The sequence below is a fragment of the Ruditapes philippinarum genome, unplaced genomic scaffold, assembly GCF_026571515.1.
Source record: "Ruditapes philippinarum isolate M1 unplaced genomic scaffold, ASM2657151v2 ctg1078_1_1_1_1, whole genome shotgun sequence".
Taxonomy (NCBI): Eukaryota; Metazoa; Mollusca; class Bivalvia; order Venerida; family Veneridae; genus Ruditapes; species Ruditapes philippinarum.
The window spans coordinates 133,002-156,228 of NW_026854045.1; the positions used below are offsets into that span (position 1 = coordinate 133,002).

The 23,227-nt window shown below is 32.7% G+C and overlaps 1 protein-coding gene across 2 annotated transcripts; it reads left to right on the plus strand.

The window, feature by feature from the left end:
- Positions 1–9,131, plus strand: LOC132738791 (protein-glucosylgalactosylhydroxylysine glucosidase-like). Of its 2 annotated transcripts, none has more exons than XM_060726390.1 (12): positions 1–252; positions 901–1,109; positions 1,536–1,746; positions 2,308–2,492; positions 2,791–3,002; positions 3,805–3,988; positions 4,886–5,095; positions 5,390–5,599; positions 6,061–6,161; positions 6,961–7,086; positions 7,478–7,635; positions 8,318–9,131. In XM_060726390.1, the coding sequence occupies exons 1-12, from the start codon at positions 101–103 to the stop codon at positions 8,709–8,711; spliced, it is 2,352 nt and encodes a 783-aa protein (XP_060582373.1). In that variant the 5' UTR covers positions 1–100; the 3' UTR covers positions 8,712–9,131. The 2 variants fall into 2 exon arrangements, with proteins under 2 accessions (XP_060582373.1, XP_060582374.1); XM_060726391.1 differs by lacking the exon at positions 4,886–5,095 and adding an exon at positions 4,576–4,782 and having other exon boundaries at positions 2–252; positions 8,318–9,129.
- Positions 9,132–23,227: the final 14,096 nt, after the last annotated feature.

The following is a 23,227-nucleotide window of genomic DNA, read 5'->3' on the forward strand; positions in this document are numbered from 1 at the left end:
ACTTTATTTACATGACCATTAACTACTAGTTTGCAAAGTCGTTAAATCTTAAGAGGAATATATATACATAAATATCTACATTATTTTTGCTGAAGTTATCATGATGTACGCATTCCTGACAATTTGGCTTATTTTCTTGCGCAGTTTACTAACGGTGCGTTCTGAAACAGTTTGTTCTTCTGAGGATTTGACGTTGAATTGGAACAATATTGGCAAAGATGACGCAGATTCTTGGAATCTTTGTACAGATAAGTGAGTTAAATTATTTCTGCAATGATTTATCATTTCCTATAAACCTTGGACAGTGTAAAGTGGGACAATGAACTGGATATTAGCGGCTCGTGATTTTCTCTATCTGGCGCACATGCCGCCAGTGTCATTTTAAATCAAATGAATGAGCTTTTCGGTTTTGAAATATTGCCTTAATATATTTTACATCCTGTATTATCTTAAACAATAGTTTAAAGATCCTGTAACACAATTTTTTCATAGTTTTATTTCATAAATATGATGCTCAAATTAAGATTTGTCAATATTGTAAGTTCCAATAAGCATTATTTATAAAAATATTTCCAAATTTAACATTTCATGTAAATAAAGGGAGGTAATTAGAAATTTATTTCCTATAAATTCTAAGTCAAATTTTCCAATAAGAAATGGATGCATGTAATTTATTGATTAAATATAATATGCACAAATATTTGCAGTACACATTTTACATATTCTTTGATGTTAGAAAATTGTTTTATTTGCATAATTATATCATATATAACTTTTTGCAAGTGTAGTATAGACACAGTAACAATATCAATCGCAAAACATACAGGATCTTTAATGTGTTAAACCTTAACGTGAGGTAAATTAATATTTAAAGTTTTTTTTTCCTTCTGAAAACCTTAGACCACCCGGCGATGCAAAGCTTTGGCCTTCTGTTGGAAATGGTCACGTAGCAACGGTTGTCCATAGCAACACCGTATATATGAACGGATTATACAACGGTAACGGGACGGATTCGACACGAGCCAGAATTCCCGCTATGACGTCATTAAATGTCAGCAAAATAAATCTTCCATATTCAAAGATTTCTTATTGTCTTCAGTTGGATAAAGGTATGTTTTGCAATAAAGTTTAAGTGGTACCTAGAGGTGTGACAAGCAGATCAAGGTGCCTTTATTAAACGCTTACTTGTATTTAGAATAACACTTGATCTCTAATTACATAACGTCAGCAACGTCATTTCGTATCAATATAGTAATGGATTTTCCTTCTGTTAGGTTGTACGTGGGTGTGTGTGTGTAGGTTCAGATGATACGTGTAGTATATCTATGAAATATGACCCAAATAAGTACTATAAAAAAAAGATTATCCCAATAATTTTCGTCCAGACGTTGCTTGTGAATTGCACCATGTTACCGTCTTATATAGAATAAGAATTTAAAACGATGTTATAGAATCTTTCTTTCCATGAGTTAAAAACAATTCAGTATTGTAATAACTCCAAATATTTTAAGTTATGAACGTGCAATATTACACAGGCATATATGTGGAGACTTACCAAGGTGATCACTGGACCATGGAATTAAAGATATATGCTCACAGAACTATGTCCAGATTGCTGGTTACCGAACTCACTGTCCAGGCAAACGGGAACCATTCCAGATTGTCCGTATCTTTGGACGTTAAGAAAGGAAATGACAGCGTAGATATAGATTTTACAAGTACACCTAGCGGACTAAACGATACCATGTAAATAGGAGCTTTCACTTTCGAAAAATAACAGTATATCTAATATTACTAAAACTATATTTGAACGTCCTCAACAATAAAGCTAAATTTACTGTTTGATGGACTTGTACTATGTTGAATTTTGTAACTGTGTATTGTTGACTTTCGAATTTTAGTTTAAAAAAAAAGGTACTAAAGCTCTGCAATCTGCTATATACTTTTTGTATTAACTATATTGCACCTCTAGACGATTGCATAACATCGGTGGCGTAGAATATGCATTTTCGTTGCTTAGCAACTGTAAGCCCTAGTATAGTGGGATATACGAGGCTTTTTAATAATGAAACTTTCTGTTTTAAGTCTTGAGAATATCAACATCAAAGTATATAAATGGGTAGCCAGTAATATATGGTCTGGTTAGAATTACAAAAATGGTCTTGGTCTTTACTGGCGTTAAGCGTTCCATTACCATAATGAGAAGTACATTAACAACAAGAATTGCTTTTATCAATCATTTTCTTTCCCAATTATAGAATCTAGTCATGTTTTTAGCATTAACCAAAAACAATGCTTTGTATCTAGGTATATGCATGGATTAACGAAGATTGCTGAAACTCCGGAATCAGGACGGACGCCAGTCCACGTGTATTATAGTCGGGTTCCGAACAGCTTTGTTATAGGGGCGGGAAAAACTACAACAGTTAAACACACTTTTCTTATGGCTGTCGGTCGTTATAAGGATGAAACTAAGAAATTTTACATACAAGGTTTGAGCTTTAATATAATTTAAGATTCTATTTTTTTCTGCATTTGTTAGCGGGTGTGCGCGCGTTTCATTATTTCCAATCATTTCTGTTGATGATGATGATGATGATGATGATGATGATGATGTTGATGATATCATGATGATGATGATGATGATGACGACGATAATAATATTGATGCTATTGGACATCTCTTTGTGTATCATAAATAAATAAACATTTACCATAATGTATTGTAAAATAAATTGAGGACATTTACGGAAAATGCCGACTTTATACAATAAACACATTTTCCTCACAGGCATTGAAATGAAGCTTAACGATACTTTGGAATCATCTCATAGGAACGCTTGGCACGAGGTTTGGGACGCTGGTCGAGTTGACATTTACGGCAACACCTACCTGTCGGCAGTGACCTATAGTTCGCTGTATTATATATTTAGTGCGATGCCGACGGTTGAGGAAAAGACTTGGCCTTTCGTAGGATTGTCACCGGCGGATTTAGCTCATGACGTAAATATATCATTCAATCAAGCATTGTAATATGCTCAGTGCCAATTAAATAAGTTATTGTTGCTAAGCACTCATAGCTTCCATGAAATCCGTTTAAATTCCATTAATCAAATGGGCATAAAATCATTATACTTGTATATGGAATAAACATAGCAATGTTATCAAATACGATTTACATTTGTGTCAAGTAAGTTAGCTTCAAAGTTGAGATAAACGTTACTAAATTAGCTTTACAATGTTATCATATAAGCTAGGCAATTATTTTAAATAACATAGACATATATATAAACTGCATAAGCATTGAATATCTTGAAAATAAGCTTAACAATTACATTAAATGAGTAGGCATGGTAACTATACCATATCACTTTATCTATATAAATGAGCTTGATTACTATAAGAAATGAGCTTAACAAAAGATATCAAAAAGCTTACACAGTACTGGTTTATGAAATGAGCTTAACCACTACTCATATCAGTATAACAATTGAGCTAAAATAGCTACTACTATATCAAATGAGCTCAAAAAGTATATCAAATGATTATACATGTATATGAACTACACTAAAACCCTAACATAGTGTGTATTTCAACGTTGAAATCTGTCCATAATTCAACGTTGTTACAACGTTGGTGTGCCTGCTAGGGTGTATGTTTAGGCCAAATTTCTTTAATAACTTGTAGTCACCAATTATTTAAAGTAATATCACATAATGAGAAATAAGTAAAGTAAAATTAATATATAATAAATTGGGAGAGTTTTGTTTGATTCCTTTTTAAATCTTTCTAATTTTATTTTAAGGGTTATAAAGGACACATCTTTTGGGATCAGGATACATGGATGTTTACGCCTATATTACTACTCAATTCTGATCTAGGAAGGACGATAGTTAACACACGTATTCGTGTGCTCGATTCTGCCAAGGAATATGCGAAACGAACCTCTTTTGCCGGAGCGAGATTCCCTTGGGAAGGCGCTTTGTCAGGTACTTTTGATTAATATCTGCCCCGTGTCCGTGTGGCAAGGGTGACAACTCGGAACAATATGTCAATAACCAACCATTGGTTTGAATCTACGCTATTCCAAGAGTTGACTTATAAAATATAGGAGCTAATGGTACTGTCGTTCTACCAAATTGCCTAAAATAATGCACAGAAGACCATCTTTGCCCAGCCGTGTTAGCTGAAAAGTTGCCATTATGGTGAAAACATTGATTTTGCCACCTAAGAAGATTATTAGACATATTTCATTAAAATATATAATTTGCTAGATCCAGCAATGAATCAATATAAAACGTCGTCATCGTCTGCTATAATTTAAGTCATTTTTTAACATAAAATATTTTTTAGATATAGATTTATGATTGTTACTCGTATATTCTACTTGAACGTTCTCTTATTGCTTTTTTGCTCTTAGGATGCATGTTCGTAATTAATTCCCCAGCCTATACTTACATAGCATGCCTAAAGATAGAATCGTGTATAATCTTGCATTTTCTATCAGCTAGATTTTTTCATAATCCTAATGCATATCATTATGTAACGTTTGCATGTTTTTACGCCACAAACGTAGGGTTTGACGTTACACCATGGTTTAGCGGCGAGTATGAAGATCACGTGACCGGTGACGTTGCGCAAGCGTTCCAGCAGTATATTATGCTAACCCATGATACTCGGATTCTATTACATGAGAACATGAGCGACGCCATCTTTGCAATGGCTGACTTCTGGATTTCCCGCTCTTCCTATGACGTCATGCATGACACATATAACATTTTTGGTAAACACCTTTTACGACATTTATTTGATTAGTACATGTATTTAGCATGTCTAACCCTTGCAATAAGGTTTTGAATTATATTTTTGAAAAAAATGCTTCTTAGGGTTAGATGTGACGCCAAGTAGACCGTGCGGGGAATACGAGGTGCATATATCCGGTGACGTAGCGCTTGCTTTTCAACAGTACCTAATGACTACAAGAGATGTGCAAATGTTAAAAACCGGACGTATTGAGGAGGCCATATTTGATATAGCGGACTTTTGGATATCTCGCACTGTAAACAATAAAACACAGAACGTATATGAAATTACAGGTGTCTTTAAAAAAGTTTGATATTTTTAAAAGTAGATTAGAAATCTAATTTTTATTCTGTATTGTTCTGTGGAATTAAATAAATAGATCTACACAAAATGGTCGTTTTATGAATTTAAAATAAATTTGTAAATAAACTTCAAAAAATTTGATTCAACAAGTTAGAAATGATATTAATATATTAATAATATACAATTATACATGTATTTTAAAGTGAACGTTTGTGTTTTTAATTAGTTTTAATGACTCGAGAAGAACCTCTTTTCATAAGCTTCTTTTTTGTGACCATTTCCAGATGTGATGCCGCCTGATGAGTACCACTATCCCGTAAACAACTCCGTTTATACCAACTTCCTCGCTCAAAAATCATTGTTACTTCCATCATACGTTTGTGAATTAACCGGATGTCACGTGCCACCAAAGTATGCGGATGTTGCGCGTAGAATTAAAATTCCATTTGATAGCAGCCGACAATATCACCCCGAGTTTGACGGCTATAACACCAGTAAGTGCATTCTTAGGATTGAATAACTTGTGCGCACCTGCAGGTAATGACTTACTTGATATTTTGTACATTTACAGGTAAGAAATTATCAATAGAATCTGGTGTCCATGACTTCAATGAAACTAGTTGAACCTCACAGAGGCTTGCTTGTTCGTTTACAAATTTCTAGACGTATGTGAAGTAATATCTTTTGAAAGAATCAAGTAGGCGTCATATTGATTAATGCCGCCACATTTGACGTCATGTTGGTGTTTAATCCACGAATTATCCCATTGCTCTAAATAGAAAGCTTGGATAGCAACTTTGACTAACGTGCAATGCCTTGACTGAAGTTAAGTCAAAAGATATTTTTGTGGAAGTCGCTGATCCATTTATTATGAATGTATTGGAAAACGTTCGACCTTAAATTAACACGAACCCAGTAGTTTACTGTAATGTATAAGTTAATAATTTTATTTCAGGTATTACAGTAAAACAGGCAGATGTTATATTGTTAGGATGGCCATTGGAGATGAACATGTCTGAAGAAATAAGACGAAATGATCTTGAAATATATGCAAAGGTGAGCAGTTAATGGAAAGAAATTTACAAAAATACATATAAATCTGACTGGGGGCTTGCACTAGTTGTCGTTCTTGCGTGACAATATAGTTTCGTGGACAAAATGGGTAAAACTATAGTTGTGTGGACAAAATCGGAAAAAGCTATAGTTGCATGGACAAAATGGGTAAAAAGTATAGTTGCGGGACAAAATGGTTAAATCTAAAGTTGCGTGGAAAAAATGGGTAATTACTATAGTTTCGTGGACAAAATTGGTAAAAAATCTATAGTTGCGTGGACAGAATAGGCAACAACTATTGTTGCGTGGACAAAATGGGTAAAAACTATAGTTGCGTGGACAAAAAAGGTAAAAACTATTGTCGCATGGACATTGGACAAATTGTTTTTCATTCTTTCAAATACCATTGACAGTAATGCATACATAACGAGTAAAAAATACTGTATAAAATTGATTGCAACTAAATACCATTGTAAATGGAACATGTGCAATTTGGATCAATATTTTCATATATTCTAAGTTATTAATACTTTTCATGTTTTAAAAGTAAGATAGGAATTTATTGAAGCTGATTCTCCTGATTGTCAATGTTTGAAATTAGATTTGAGACTACCTTTTTGGTAGAAGTCCTCAAAATCGTCATCTTGACCTGCACACAAATGTCAATGTAGTTTAGCAGAATTCAGGGGATATACAATATCGTTTCTAGAATAAACTATAAGATATATAGGTGGATGATATAATACTTAGATAAAATTTGCATTGCAAAATCACTAGCGTTATGTACTACTTATATTCACAGGTGACGCCAGGAGGGCCCGCCATGTCATGGGGAATGTTTACCATTGGATGGCTAGAGATTGGAGAATTGGACAAGGCCAATACAACATTTTATGATCAATTAAAGAACAGGCGGGATCCATTTAATGTAAAATATTTACTATTTTGATGGTCAGTTTCAATAAAAAACGAATAAAATTAAATTTTCCAATTAGATCTAGTCTGAATAGAAATAAAGCAGCTTACATTGAATAACATCTATAATTTGGAACACCTCGCAGATAATTTATTGTCATCCCGGAGATAATACTGATTGAAAGTAGTTCTACCATGTGACCTTTGGTGTAAATAAAAAACAGGGGATTTGAAGTCAAACCAATATAGTAATAGTGTAATTGTGTAACGAGTACACGGTTATATACCGTCTAAGTTTTAAAGTAATCGAGTAGTCTATGTTGTTACCGTGTAACATATATTGCGATTTTGTAATATATTGTGTTATTGTCTAATCTATGTAACTTTATATACCTTCAATTCAGATTTGGACGGAGAACGCTGATGGCAGCGGCACGACAAATTTTATTACTGGCATGGGAGGTTACTTACATTCACTTATCTTTGGCTATGCAGGGGTTCGGTTTAACAAGGATAGTCTTTCAGTAAACTGTTCACCGTTTCCTGATACCTCTTCGTATAGGTAAATTAAAGCAGCCTTCAGCTTTTATTTTCTGCCAGAAAAAAACAATTCTGTGTAGTTTCAGACTAAGTATTTCAGTAATTTTATCTTGAAAAATTGCATCATATTAATTATTATCATTATTATTCTTCGAAACAGCGTCACAAGCGTCAGTGACGTTCGTTTCTAAAAATAGAAGATTTGGAAACGATTGTGCGAAACGATAGATTTTAGGTATTGAGGGGTTTCCTTATTAATTATTATTTTATCGTCGGCAAATTTCGTTTTCTACCGTAATTATTTGATGTGACAATTATATGAAACGAATTATATAAAAATAACATATTTAACCTTTAGGCCGCTTTAATGGGTTATATAGCATAGCTAACATTACTTGTGTACTTGAATGCATGTACATGTATATATATATATATGTGACTATATAAAAACTGATTAATAATACGAGCACTGAAAGTAATGGAGTTATTGAACGAGTTTATGTAGAAAAGATTGTTTTCTAATGTAACATCACACAAAGATTGAGTTCTATAGAATATTTCTGAAAGATTGCATCCTAATGTAATATAGCTTAAAGATGGAGTCCTAACAAAATAAATGCATAGCTCAAAGATCCAATCATTGCGTCATTACATAATATATGTCAAATAAGAAACGTCACGATTTTCTTTTCTTTCATATGAAGGCTGAAAGACATTGACTATATAGGGAATTCCATAGACGTCACGTGCGATGACGTCAGCACAAAACTGACTCTTGTCCGCGGAACTGGCATTGTTAAAGTAACATTGTCGACCACAGGGCAAACACTTGATCTAAAAATTGGAACACCAGTCTGTGTGCCAAGACAAAAGCTTATTATCACGGTCACGGAGGTTTCAGAGACGCGCATGTCAACAAACATCCCTCCTACTACTACTACTACTGCTGCTACTACTGCTACTACTTCTATCATAACAACAACAACAACCACTTCAGTGTCATCAACGGTTAGAGATGCGTCGTGTATAATGTGTCAACCAATTCTGTGGACATGTTTTCTCTCTGTCTTAGTAGTCTTGTCGAATGTTTTAATATAATTTAAAACAGATCTCGTCATTTTTACCTTCTTTTTTAAATTGACACAATATTGTTCTATCCTGTTGTGAACTATGTTTTTATGTTTGTGCTGAAGTATTTTTTGTTTGAAAGTATTATAAACTAAATGTAGAAATGCATATTTATGTGCGTCGTTTTATAGTGGTATCAAACACCACATTAAACCAAAACCAAAACAAACAAACAGTTTTGCGTTGATGAGGCGCATTTATTTGGGTAACATGGACATAGTTTATGCAATAACATACTAGTATACAGTAGTTATTATTGTTGTTTACCAAAATATATTGTGATATAATAAAGATAAATTTACAAAATGTATTCATAATGATAATAAATTAAATAATCCGCTACTTATAATTACCTTTATAAAATAAACTTGAATTAACTCTGGGAAACAGGCCGCAGTCAATATAAACTATAGCTTATAAACATTCATTCAAACAGAGAATTAACGAAAAAAATCATTGACTGTATATTTGTCATCAGAATACTGGCAACCCACGAAAAACCAAGCCTCGACGCTTTTTTAATTTTTTTTTATTTTTATTTTTTTGCGAGAGGAAACGAGTATCCATTATAGCATGCACAAAATATACCGGTGATCGGCACATTTCTCCATTTCTAAGACTATTCCTCGAAATATTGGACTTACCAAACGTGTTATATCTAACTTTCCTAAGAAAAAAACTTTGAAATACAAACTTTGACAAAATACGAGGGATGATCAAAAATTAATAGGACTTTGTAAATGACTCTTTACCTGTTAAATGAATTTACATTACAATACACGGAAAATAAATCGGAATCTTTCCCCTAAATGATACAAAAAATACCAACAAGAAATATTAACAAAGAAAAAAGTTATGGTGTTATTGACATGTACATGTAAAGCAATGCGGCGCACGGTATAACTTTAAAATTGACGTTAACGACGTCACAAGCGTATTGTCCTTAACGGAGCAGCTGTTTACTCACTCACGGAGTAGGCCAATATGTGTTACAGTCATGTTGTTGATGCGGCAGATCCACTGCCTATATATATTTCTATACAAGTCGGTATCATATTGTATTGTAATAGAATGAATGGTGATAAAGAGCTCCTGTAATGACACAAACTTCCGTTATTTCCTTCTGTAAGTTGATTGTTGAACAAAATCGCACATGCAATTAACTATATTATGTATTACAAATGATGTAAAATAATGTTGCTGAATGATAATGTATCATACATACGAAAGAATAACAGAATAATACAACTATGATCAAAATTGTCATACATCTAATTTTAAATTAATTAAAACGCACAGCCGATTTGAACAATGACTGTTAAATTGTTGACTCAATTTCTCCATAAGACTACTGCGTAAAATAAGAAAATAATTGATACAATTTTTAACCAAGAATACAATACATGTAATTAATACATTAACTATCATCATTTTAAAATCCTCAGAGTTGACTGCACCGTCCCGAAGCTACTGTCGAACATCGTTGAAAATGTCCGCAGTCAATCGACTGTCATGTTTCAACGTCTTGGCGATTGACGTCACCAACGTCCTTGAAATTTTCTTTTTTCTGTCTCTCCCTTACTTGTTTTCTATTTCTTTATTATCCTTTCTAAATCCTTTAAGCTAATCAAAAATATGCTTAGAATTCTGGAACTTTTCCTTTGATAGCCATAATCTTTTTCTACGTTTTAAACAGTTTCTCGTCTTACATTTGACAATTTTGACATATTGATCGATTTTCTAGACATTCCGACGACATAGTTTTAACGCGAGTATTTCACTAACATGTGACCTTTGAATTGTGACTGTAAATATAAATATGGTTTAAATGAGGTCATTTTTACTGACAACGTCAAAGATATGGTTCATGACGTTTTGGCGTATTTTGAAATCTAAATGTGCCATATTGTAAAATACACGCAGCATAAAGTGCCTGATGTCAAGGCGAATTTACGCACTGCGCCGGGTGTGTGTTACCATGGTTTTTGAATTCGCTGTTACGAACAAGCTATTTGCGTTATCAGATTAGATATAGTATCAGTTTACAGGTATTGTTTTCCGGTTAAGTGTGATATATAACAATAAGTGATAGGACGAAAATTCTTCAATTGCCAGTCATAGTCCGGTTTATTTTTGATCATCCCTCGTACATGTACATTATTGAATGTAAGATGTTACCTGGCCGTAAGAAAAACTTCGTAGAAGTGACCACTATTGTGTGTGTGTTTGAGTTTGTTTTCTCTCGCCACCGGAAAGAGACCATTTGGATGACCACTATTACACATGTTAAGTGCTTCACTTGATCTATCCAAGAATTTCAAGTTTAATGTTCTTAGGCTTAATGTTCTTAATGTTCTTTTGATCCTAGCTCAGTGTAGCACCTTTAAATTCTACCATTCTACAGAAATAGTGTACATGTAAAAATATTTGCTCATTTCACCAAATGAAATCAACGATTTTATTCAATGTGCTGACCTCATACAAACATAGATTGGGGCTAAAACATTTTATTTTTCTCTTTAAAAAATAATGTCTAGCCTGGTTAAAAAACAACAACAACAACAACAACTTTATGCCTTTCTGTCAGAAACCTAATACGAAGTTTTATGTTGATAGATGACATTGACTTACGAAACAGTGATGGTTCTTGGTCTCACTGAATCCTATATATCCATCTATGAAGTTCCAAGTTGATGTGCAGTAAAACATTAAGTGGTGGGGGTATTTCAAAGACAATCAGAGTTTTGGATAATTATTGATAGATTTCCTTTACAGTGAATCACAAAAATAAGCCACCATGCAACTCCTGATTTCTTTCTTACATTAACAGTTTTATTAAGTCTACAGTATTTGACTGTCAAAGATTAAAACGTTCATTGAAACTTTCTTAAGTTAGTTCTAACCAGTGACTTTGATAGCAACCATTCATTTTCCTAAGCAACTATTGATTTCCGTAGCAAACACTGACTTTAACGTTAGTTTCATGTCCTAAGACTTAAGATATACTTAGGACTTTCACACAGCTCTGAATAGTAAAAAAAAATGATTAAATGAGCAATTCTAAGTATTGCTATTACAACATTGTCTTTGATATGAAAACGGACGTGACCGGTAGAACTTACTACAGTGCATCCAATACTAAGACTCAATATAATTCAGGGTTATTAGTAATGAAATTAATGACCATAAACAAAATCTGAACCAAAAAGGTTAATGCAGATGTCAGCAAGTGGGTCACAACAATAGCTCAGGATAAAAAAGTTTCGCATTTTCTTCAACCAGAGTGTCATGATGGCCCTGGATCGCCCACCTGAGATGCATTAGCAAGTAATCATTCACATTGTGCTTGTCTTTTTTTCTCCAGGCTGCATTTTTTTTTAATATTTGTAGATGCCTGCTACAAAATGCTTCATGACAAATAGCCAAGCTTTTTACATTGTAATTTCACATCAGCGTTGTTTGTGTCGTGTGGATGTTGTAAAAAGTCGCCCCGTTCATTCAATCAGAGATGTTATATTTCCGATCTTTAAAGATCGTTCAGCACATTTTTGTTGTGCTTGTGGTAATTTAGTTCTTTCTATTCGACTTTTTTCTTGTTGGGTGCTTTCAGTATTTCTCATTTAAATACTGTTGAATCACCCTTAGGATATGTGGCCTGCATTTTAATTTTGTCTTTTGACGTCATATATGTGATATGTGCAGGCTTCATAACCTCAGATACCCTTTCAAAATTCCATTTTATTTACATTGTAGTTCCGCCCTTTGTTTTCTCGTTTAGGGTACAAGCATTTTTTAATTGGGGACCATATGCCGCTTTTCATGAAATGGCACTTACGTGTCACAATGAAGGTTCCATGATAACCGCCATATTAACACATCTGCGGATGTTTTAATATTCTAAATTGTACCAGTTCATGTTGAATTCTGCTTTAGTCGGTGCTAGGGGGCGTGACGGGTAGTTTGCACTCGACAGTATCGCCCATGAACAGGCTTAATCAAACCGAGCCTGCAACATTTTCAATTTTGCCGTGTTGGGCTTTCTTTAGGGATTCTTATTTTCTCAATTTTAATTAATTAATTGTTTTACTATAGAAGTCTACATAACTTATGTGACCACCAGTGTGGGCCAGTTTTGATACCAGGTACATGATTCATATACATTTTAAAGAAGACCACAAAGTGAAGCTTCATGCAAAATATCTAAGCTCTTGGCTTGACTGTCAGAGATTTAAAGACATTTTTACTTTACAAGTCTATAATCTAAGTCACATGTTGATACTCCATGCAAAAATATTTTTGATTTATTTTACTATACCTTTGTAGACCCTTAGGACAGAGCCAATTTCATCCCAAGGAAATGACTAATATAGCTTTCAGAGGTCAACAAACCAAATACCTAAGCTCTTGACATTGCAGTTTCATAAAGGTTTATGTATAATTCTTTTTTTTTTTTGTAATTTCCATTAAAAGTCTACATAAACAAAATGATCCTCAAGGCAGGGCCAATTTTGAGCCAAGGGTCATGATTAATATAACTTATGTAGAGGACCGCAAGATGATGTTACGTGCCAAACATCTAAACTCTGGGTATTGTTGTTTTGGGGATTTTTTTTTAAGATCTTACATTAAATTCTATTCTTAGCTCCTGTGATCTGCTTTATGCATCAGACTGCACCCAATTATAAAACTTCTGTAGAAAACCATCTTTCAAAGGATAATTCCTGTAAAGTTTGGTCAAAATCCATCAAATGGTTTAGGAGATGTTTGTGAACAACACCGAATGACCAACACACTGCTATCATAAAAGCTCACCTCCGAGCACTTTCGAGCTAATCTGGAGCTAATAAGGTAATCCTTGGTTTAAACATATTAATTCAAGCTCAATTGCAACAACAAGTTCTTGCAACTTATATTGATGACTTTCGAGTCTGCTTCCTGGAACCAGCCTATACTAGAATCATATGAAGAAACATTGTCGTGGCCTGATTAGGGCTTGAACCCAGGTAAACCTTGGTTTAAAACAAATATATTATCTTTGGTGCACAAAAAGATGACAAAACCCATTTTCTTTCATTGGAAGAATTTTACTTCAAGAGTTACAAAGCATATTTAACATCTAAAAGATGCTAAAGATATTTCTTTATATACTGGAATCACATTAAAATGCATGTTATATAATTATATATACACTGTTTTTTTTATCTATACATTTGTTTTACAAAATCTGTACATAATTATTACATATGAATATATTCACATGAACAAATACACACTCATTAGCATAACTAAACGCCCTTATAAAGCATTCGACCATCAATTGTCTCCCTTTATAGCAAGAGCTTAGCAAAAGCTTACCATCATTTACCTCCCTTAAATAAAATGTGACCATTGTTTACCTCCCTTTAGTAAAAAGGAGTATAATAATTTTATCTCCTATTACAGTTCACCAACAGTTACCTCACATTTATAAAACACAGTCATCATTTATCTCCCATTGATTGTAATGTGACCATCATTTACCTCCCTTTTATCAAAATTTCACAATCATTTACCTCCCTTTAATGATTATCAATGAATATCAGTAGCCTCCCTTGAGTAAAAAAATTAAACATCACTTACTTCCCTTGAGTAAAAACGTTCATATTCTTGAATATTCTGAGTACAAAAATGCTGCTAGTTCTCTATAATACTAGTGTAAATGGCTCTATACTAACTATCAAGAGTATTAAGAAAGGAAACAATGTTAAGATTTTATAGGGGGGAGGAAAAAAATCAACAAATTTCACACTATCTCATCTTTTAACTATGGTAATAAAACGGTATGTAACACAAGAGCTATGCTATCACCAGCTCTGTTTTATGCGTTACTTGAGAGAGTCTTAACAGTAAAAACCCAGTTTTATGAGAGAACTCAATTTTATACATTTATACAACCTTTATATATATAAGTATATAAAACAAAATAAAAAAAAACAACAACATTTTCTTCTTCTAACAGTCACATTTGCTGTTGATTAGCAGTCAACACTTGAAATAATTGGTTAAATAGATCTAAGAGTTGACAATGATAAATATTAAAATATCTTTATCACCTAGCCATGTCCTAATATGATCCAATAAATATCAATTAATCTTGTGATTACACTTTAAAATTCTTCTGTAGATAACCAATTGCTGAATATTTTAAAATACTGAACTTTGTGAGCTTTTTTTTTTGGATAAAATATCTTCATCAGTAATAAATAAATTATTCCCATTTAAAATAATGGCCAAAAGATGTCCGGTCTGTTACTGTATAAAAATCACCATCATACAGTCAAACCCTGTGAACAAAACTCATCCAAAGACCAAACCTGGTCTTAATGGACAAGAAGTCTTTATTTGCAGATTACCCTTTTTCTATTTTATAAATGAAGGGTTGTCAAAAAGTGGTCTTTATCTACAGGGTGTTCTTTATCAGGTGGCTTTTATAACGGATTTGACTGTATATTGATATTTGTAATGTATGCTAACATGTAATTCAAACTTTATTAGAACAGGCAACTGTAAAATTACAATAATAAATAATTTATTGAACTGTAATAGGTCTAGAAGCTATCAAAGCAAATTGCCTAAAAATAAATAAAGGATTTAAAATCAAATAGTCATTTTTTGCTGTTACTTACAAATAGTGCCAGTAACACCATATACAGAAAACTTCATATCATATAATGCATGCATATATGTCCAGACATGGCTAAAATGCCGACTTTTATTCTGTTATAATACAGTATGACTTAATTCCATATACAGGATACCTTAATTCCAAAACTGCATGTCTTCATTCCATATATCGTTATGTTTTTGTCTCTTAAATAAACTTCATCAAAACCAAATTTTCAATCTCAATGTGAATAATAAGTATCACATAGGTCATGACAACTAAAATGATTAATTCCAAGGTACTTATTGCAACAAAAAAAGAACCATTTTTGGGGGCTCAGGAAATCCAATAGCATATTAAAATATAAAGACTGGGTTAAATATTTTTCACCACTTCTTTTAAAGAAAAATTTCAGACGTAAATTTATTATCCAGTATAAAACTAGTTACATTATCTTATATTTTATAAGATACACACGGAGCTCTTGCAGACAAACGGACAGACATTCTCACACATGGATAGTTATGTGGCTACATCCATTGCTCTCCCTATGTTCTTTTAGCCAATAAGGAGATTTCAGTCACATACTAACATAGCTGATTATCACTTAAAATTTTTTTAACTGTCCAATTAGCCACTCAAGTATCCCAATTAGCCACTTAAATGTCTTTTAGTCCAAGTAGTCACTTAAGTATCTATCAGTCCAATTAGCCACTTAAGTATATATCAGTCCAATTAGCCACTTAAATGTCTTTTAGTCCAATTAGCCACTTAAGTATCTATCAGTCTAATTAGCCACTTAAGTATCTATCAGTCCAATTAGCCACTTAAGTATCTATCAGTCTAATTAGCCACTTAAGTATCTATCAGTCTAATTAATCACTTAAGTACCTATCAGTCCAATAAGCCACTGAAGTATCTATCAGTCAAATTAGCCACTTAAGTATCTATCAATTCAATTACCCATTTAAGTATATATCAGTCCATTAAGCCACATAAGTATCTATATGTGAATACTGTTATGACAAACGGACGTCCTACGTAATGGGTACTTAAGATGGCGGCCCTATTATTGTTTCTTTTCGCAATATTTTCTATTCAAAATGAATAACATGAAACAAGAGATTTACTGCTACCTATACTTCCAATAGCCACCTTAGAATCAATTAGATAGTACAGACACTTAAAGAGGATTGAAATTATAGAAACATTCAACAGATCACATAACCTTTCATATATACGGTATTATACCTTCAAGGTCACGTAAGCTATAAATAATAATTTTACACATAAATAATCTAAAAATTTAGTGACATAAAAAAAACACAATAAACACAAGTAAATGGGTATATACTGTAGTACAATGTCAAAAAATAAACAGATTGTATGTCCTACAGATTTAATTTTTTTAAAAGTACGAATAATGCAGAAAACAAGATAATTTTGTAAAAAAAAAAAAAAAAAAAAAAGATAACAAACACACATGCACATTAATGAGTATTATATGATTTCGTATATATTTTTCTGTAATGTAAGAAAGACTGTATCATGAAACATGAAAAAAATATTAGATCTGAGACCACTAAATAATGATTTTTTTTTGGCTTGTCAATAGCATTGAACCCAATAAAACATCTTTGTTGTCATGGTAACCATATATCTTAATTTACTGTCAACAAAATCTATTATCTTATGACTGTAAACAAAGAAGGAACCCGTAAAAATAGTTCGCTGTTTAAAAATAGTTACTTACTTATACAAGAAAAAAACAAGATTGCATTTGAGAAAAATGCTATGCCACCGCATGTTTCAAATTTCATAGCTGTACATCAAAGGACAAGAAAGTAGGTCACATCATCAAAATCTAGGTCAAAGTTCAATTTTACAACTAAAACTGTGCACATGGTCAAAATGTCATTGCTGTACAACAAAGGACAAGAAAGTAGGTCACTGTCCTCTTGGGCAAGGCATAATTTTGACCCAAGGGTTTAATAACAATCTTGATACAGGTCCACCAAACAACATTTCAAGTCAAATACATTGTATCTAAGCTATAGCTTTCTCCCATTCAGAAAACATTTGTTTTATTTTCTGTTTTTACTACGTGAACATAATGAGAATCACTGCCCCCGGGCAGGGCCAATTTTTGACATTTGAACAACTTTGGTAGAGGACTTATAGATGATATTATATATCAAACATCAAAGCTCTATGCCTTGAACCTTCAGACAAAATTTTTTTTTTCACTATATGTACATAATGAAAATCAATGACCCCCGGGGCGGAACCAATTTTGACCCCAGGGCTATAATTTGAACAATCTTGCTAGAGGTCCACTACACAATGTTTCATGCAAAATATCTTAACTCTATCCTTTGTAAATTTAGAGAAGACAAGAGGCAACATTTGAACAACTTTGGTAGAGTACCTTTAGATGATATTATTTAACAAATATTAAAGCTCTAAGCCTTGTACCTTCAGATAATACGATTTTTTTATTTTTTACTATATGTATATATTGTAATCAATGACCCCCAGGGCGGGGGCAATTTTGACCCCAGGACTATAGTTTGAACAATCTTGCTAGAGGTTTACAACACAATGTTTCATGCAAAATATCTAACCTGTAGCATTTGTCAATTGCTAGAAGAGAATTTTTTTTAAGTTTTTACTATATACATATAAGGAAAACCAATGACCCCTGGGGCATGGCTGATTTTGACCCCAGGGCTATAATTACACAATCTGGGTAGAGGTCTACCAGACAATGCCTTATGCAAAATATCTAAGCTCTAGACCTTTTGGGTCTTTACAAGAAGGTGTTTTAAGTTTTACTATATGTACATATAGCGAAAATCAATGACCCCCGGGGCGGGGCCGATTTTGACCCAAGGGCTATAATTTGAACAATCTTGGTTAAGGGTCTACCAGATGATGCCTTATGCAAATATCTAAGCTCTAGGCCTTTTGGGTTTTTACAAGAAGGTATTTTAAGTTTTTACTATATGTACATAGTGAAAATCAATGACCCCCCCCGGGCGGCGCCAATTTTGACCCCAGGGCTATAATTTGAACAATCTTGTTAGAGGTCTACTAGACAATGCCTTATGCAAAATATCTAAGCTCTAGGCCTTTTGGGTCTTTACAAGAAGATTTTTTTAATTCATTCTTATAATTCCTTTTGGTTGCCATGGCAACCAGATTTCTATATGGAATGAAATTCTTTGAACAACTTTGGAAGCCCTTCACCCAAGGAACAATCCTGCCAAGTTTGGTTGAAATTGGACTAGTGGTTTTTCACAAGAAGATTTTTTAAGTTCACTATATAATCTATATAACACACACACAAACACACACACAAACACACACACACACACACAGGTGAATCGCTATATGCCACCGCATCGCAGATGCTGCGGTGGCATAAAAATTACAATTTCTTTATCATTCTTTAAAGAAAGCAATGGCAGATATGCTACTGCCATTTTCCAACATAAAAAAACACATATCTGCCCCTTTCATATTTAAAATATGCAGTGACACATATCTGTCCAATTCATACATTGAATTTTACCATGTGCAGTGACACATATCTGCCACATATTTTCACATAAGCAGTGATACATATCTGCCACTGTATTTTTACATAAGCAGTGGCACAGATCTGCCACTGTAACATTTTCACATAAGCAGTGACACATTTCTGCCACTGTAATATTTTCACATCTGCCACTGTAATATTTTCACATAAGCAGTGACACATTTCTGTATTATTGTTAAATGGTGTAATTTTAATGCTATAAAAATGACCTCAAAGAATCTTTATTTCTTTACAACAGAAATTTCAAATAAATCATGACTACAGATAAACAAAAAGATTAGCACCATAATGAAATTATAGAGTTTATTTTGCATAATTTACAATATTGAATTCTTCAGAAAGTGTTTGACAATTTTATAAGCCTGGTCTGAAATAGATATAGAATGGACTAAACAGTGATCTTTGTCATAATTATTTGTCAACAAAGCTTTTCAAAGATGTTTTATTTGTTATTTTCATTTTTAAAACAGTTACATGCTAAAAATCACAGTTAACTTTCTTATGATATCACATAAACAAAGCCCAACCAAAAAAACTGTTAACCTATTTGAATTCTAGGAATTACTGAATAACTTTTGTTTGACATACTGGTAAAACAATCTTATATAAATTAATTAGCTTCTCATTTGGTTGAAGGACCTGTACTGGTAAACTGTAATTGTAATTTGAAACAATTGTAAACTGTAATGGTAATGTGTGCCTGTACATTGTCATGGTATCCAGTAATTGTAAATTTCTATGCTCATGTATCATGTACTGTAATTGTAAGCAATACCAAGGTTGTTAAGTTAACTTGTGATATATATTACTTAGGTTTCCACTAATTTTGAATTGTTACATTCATACATAATTGTAAAACTTTACCATCATTGTTATAAGTGTAAAGAGTAATGGTAAACTTGTAAAGTACATTACTTCTGTAATTGTCAACTGTTATGGCATATTACAGCTTTTTTTTTGTTTGTTTTTGTTTTTAGTTTTACGTCACATCGACACAGTATAGGTCATATTGCGTCGTTCCAGCTTTACTGGTGGAGGAAGACCTCAGGTGCCCTTCCGTAAGCTAGCTGGATAGCTTCCTCACATGAAAGAATCCAAAGTCCCTGTCGGGATTTGAACCCACAGCGGTGAGGGGCAAGTGGTTTGAAGTCAACGACCTTAACCACTACATATAAAAATAGTCAACTGTAATGGTTAACTGTAATTGTAAATTGCTGGAGTAAATTATATATGTAAATTGTAATTGTAATGTAGTTAACTGTAATTGTAAATTATTTAAGAAAATAACTATCAGTTCTTGTAATTGTAAACTATAATTATAATGGTGTAGTTAACTGAAATTGTAAATTGCAAGAGTAAATCACTTCCATTACTTGTAATTGTAAACTGTAATGTTGTGGTTAACTGTAATTGTAAATTGCTAGAGTAAATTACTCTCATTATTTGTAATTGTAAACTGTAACTGTAATGTTCTGGTTAACTGTAATTGTAAATCTCTAGAGTAAATTACTCTCATTATTTGTAACTGCTATTGTAAAACTATTCTTTTTAATCAGTCAGGCCAGTTCAACAGTAGTAAATTCAAGATTTTGTTAATAAGAACCTATCAATGTGCAAAAGAATGTAATTGAAAATATGTAATTATAAACAAAACTCCCAAGTTATTGTATAAGATCACTACATATAAAGGAAAATTAGTCAGCACTGTGAAATATCAGGTGGAGAAGATCTAGTACCAGTCTGTTTATTACAATCTAATTATAGTACAAAATATGACATGACAAAACCAACATAGTGCGTTTGCGACCAGCATGGATCCAGACAAGCCTGTGCATCCGCGCAGTATGATCAGGATCCATGCTGTTCGCTATCAGTTTCCCTAATAGGGTTGGTAAGCGAACAGCATGGATCCTGATCAGACTGCGTGGATGCGCAGGCTGGTCTTGATCCATGCTGGTCGCAAACCCATTATGTTGGTTTTATCGTGACGCGGCTCAAATGTTTTATAATATAAGTATATATGTATTTCAGCACACAACCCTTATGATTTATGGTTAAATAATATTTATCAACCTTTTTCACATGTAAGTAAAAATATAATAGTATACATGTACTATATTTTAAGTGGGGGGAAACTGGAATTTCTGGTTATTAAACACCCTAAATACTTATCTTCACACTAACATGAAAACACACACAAAAAATTGTTTCCAAAGTTAAAAAAACAACAAAAACAAACCAGTTTGTAAAATGAGGCAACATTGTCGAAACCGCTTGCTCACAGCTTGACCTTTGTATAATGGATATAAGAACTGTCAATATCTTAAAAACAAATTTCCTCCAACAATATCGAGTCTGGTTTGAAGGCAGCAAAATGGTAGAAAGCCTTATTGGTGATGAAAGGACGTTACTAAAGCGTGTAAGAGTGCATTCAGAAACTTTAAACTTGTGAGAATGATAATTTTGCAAGCAATTTAACAGTATGTAAAAGTTATGCTACTGACCTGGTATTAATACTGTAATCATAATCAGGCAAACTTTGTAATTAGGTGATATTTTGTAAAATGTAAATGAATTGGAAAATTTTATGAAACAGAAATTCGAGTGAATTTGTTATAATCTTTTTATATATATATCAAAACCTTACAGAACATATTTTGACTCAATGTAACTCAAGTACTTACAGAAATGCTTTCCAAGAAACTGATATCATCAAAGAGCTTTTAAATGGTTTTGAGATTTGAGAATAAAAACCTTATCTTATGAGCACTTCAAGTTCAAAACAACAGATGTTCAGCAGTAAATTATTTAAGGTCCTTTGTCAGATTGTCCACAATTTGCCAGATCTCCTAAATTTTTTTAAATTGCCAGATTCCATAAAATTCTGAAATTTGATAGATTACCTCAAATTTGCCTTACTGAATATAATACTAAAATTTAAAAGGGGCCTAAAATTTGCCAAATTGCCTAAAAAAGTTTGCCAGACCGCCTAAATGCCTTAAATTTGCCAAATTGCCTAAAACCCGAACTAAGATTTGCCAAATTGCTTAAAATCCTAAAATTTGCCAGATTGTTTAAAATCTTTAAAGCAGCATAAACCTTACATCAGTGGCATTGGCAAGCCTTAAATAAAAGCAACTTTATCAATTAATACTATCTTAGCAGACATGAAGATTATGTGTGTGTGTGGGGTAGGGGGACTAAAGGACTAAAATCCTTCTCAATGTACTGTGTGAAAAGGTTTATATGCCAATAATGCCATACATTTAACCAAAATTACAATAATATTGTCTGTCAATAAATTGCTCTACCTGAGGCCTTTGATTTCTAATTATTTAACATTTTTCAAGACAAGATCACGTCGTTTTTAGAAATAGAAATAAAATCATTGCCGAGGCATAATGGGCCTTTAATGCTTTTATATCTATACAAAATTTTAATCAGAATAATCACCATTCATAGAAATCTGGTTAAAACTTCAGAAATGGGAAAAAGTTTTTCCCTCACTATCAAAAATGTGAGATGACAATCCATGGTTCTGAATGAGGCATGATTTAAACAAACTGACAAAACATTTTCAAAGACGTTCTGACAAATTGACAAAAAATATGGAAAAAAGGGAGAGAACCACCCAAACAGATCCTGAAAAATTGAGGATTTCATATATTTAGCCTGCCTATTTGTTAAAATGTTTCATACTTACAATGTATGAATCATTTTTCATTGCCCATTTATATTTTCAATGATAATTAATGATCAGTTAACTATGATAATGAGACTCTTCCAAACAGGTTTTTATCCCCTTAAAGTGTTCAAATATTAACTTTTAATTCTGATCATTAAAATATACTAAAAGACAACTCTTTCCCAAATAAAAAAAAATATTTCACAAAGTCCCATAAAATTTAATTTACATTTTAACATTCAAGTATCTCCATACATTCATAACTTAAACTCTAGAAAAAAAGAAAGCAACTCCAGTGTCATTTGATGACAGAAAAAGAAAGAAAAATGTGCCCTGTTGCAATAAAATGGACATCATATTTATAGACAGTGCAAGAAAATTTATATGGTTTCTTCTGTTTTTCAACTCTTACTTATAACATGTTTTTGGCTATTAAATGAGGTCAAGGGTCAAGTATTAATACAATGTACATCAAAATTTACCATAACATAGCACAAGAAAAAGCATGATACAAATATTTCTAGTCATGCTCTAAAATGATAGCTTAAATTGTTTTA

Coding starts and splice junctions, on each gene's coding strand:
- LOC132738791 (XM_060726390.1), top strand. CDS start 101: ATGATGTACGCATTCCTGACAATTTGGCTTATTTTCTTGCGCAGTTTA. Junction 1,110..1,535: donor TTGTCTTCAGTTGGATAAAG/GTATGTTTTGCA, acceptor AATATTACACAG/GCATATATGTGGAGACTTAC. Junction 2,493..2,790: donor TAAGAAATTTTACATACAAG/GTTTGAGCTTTA, acceptor TTTTCCTCACAG/GCATTGAAATGAAGCTTAAC.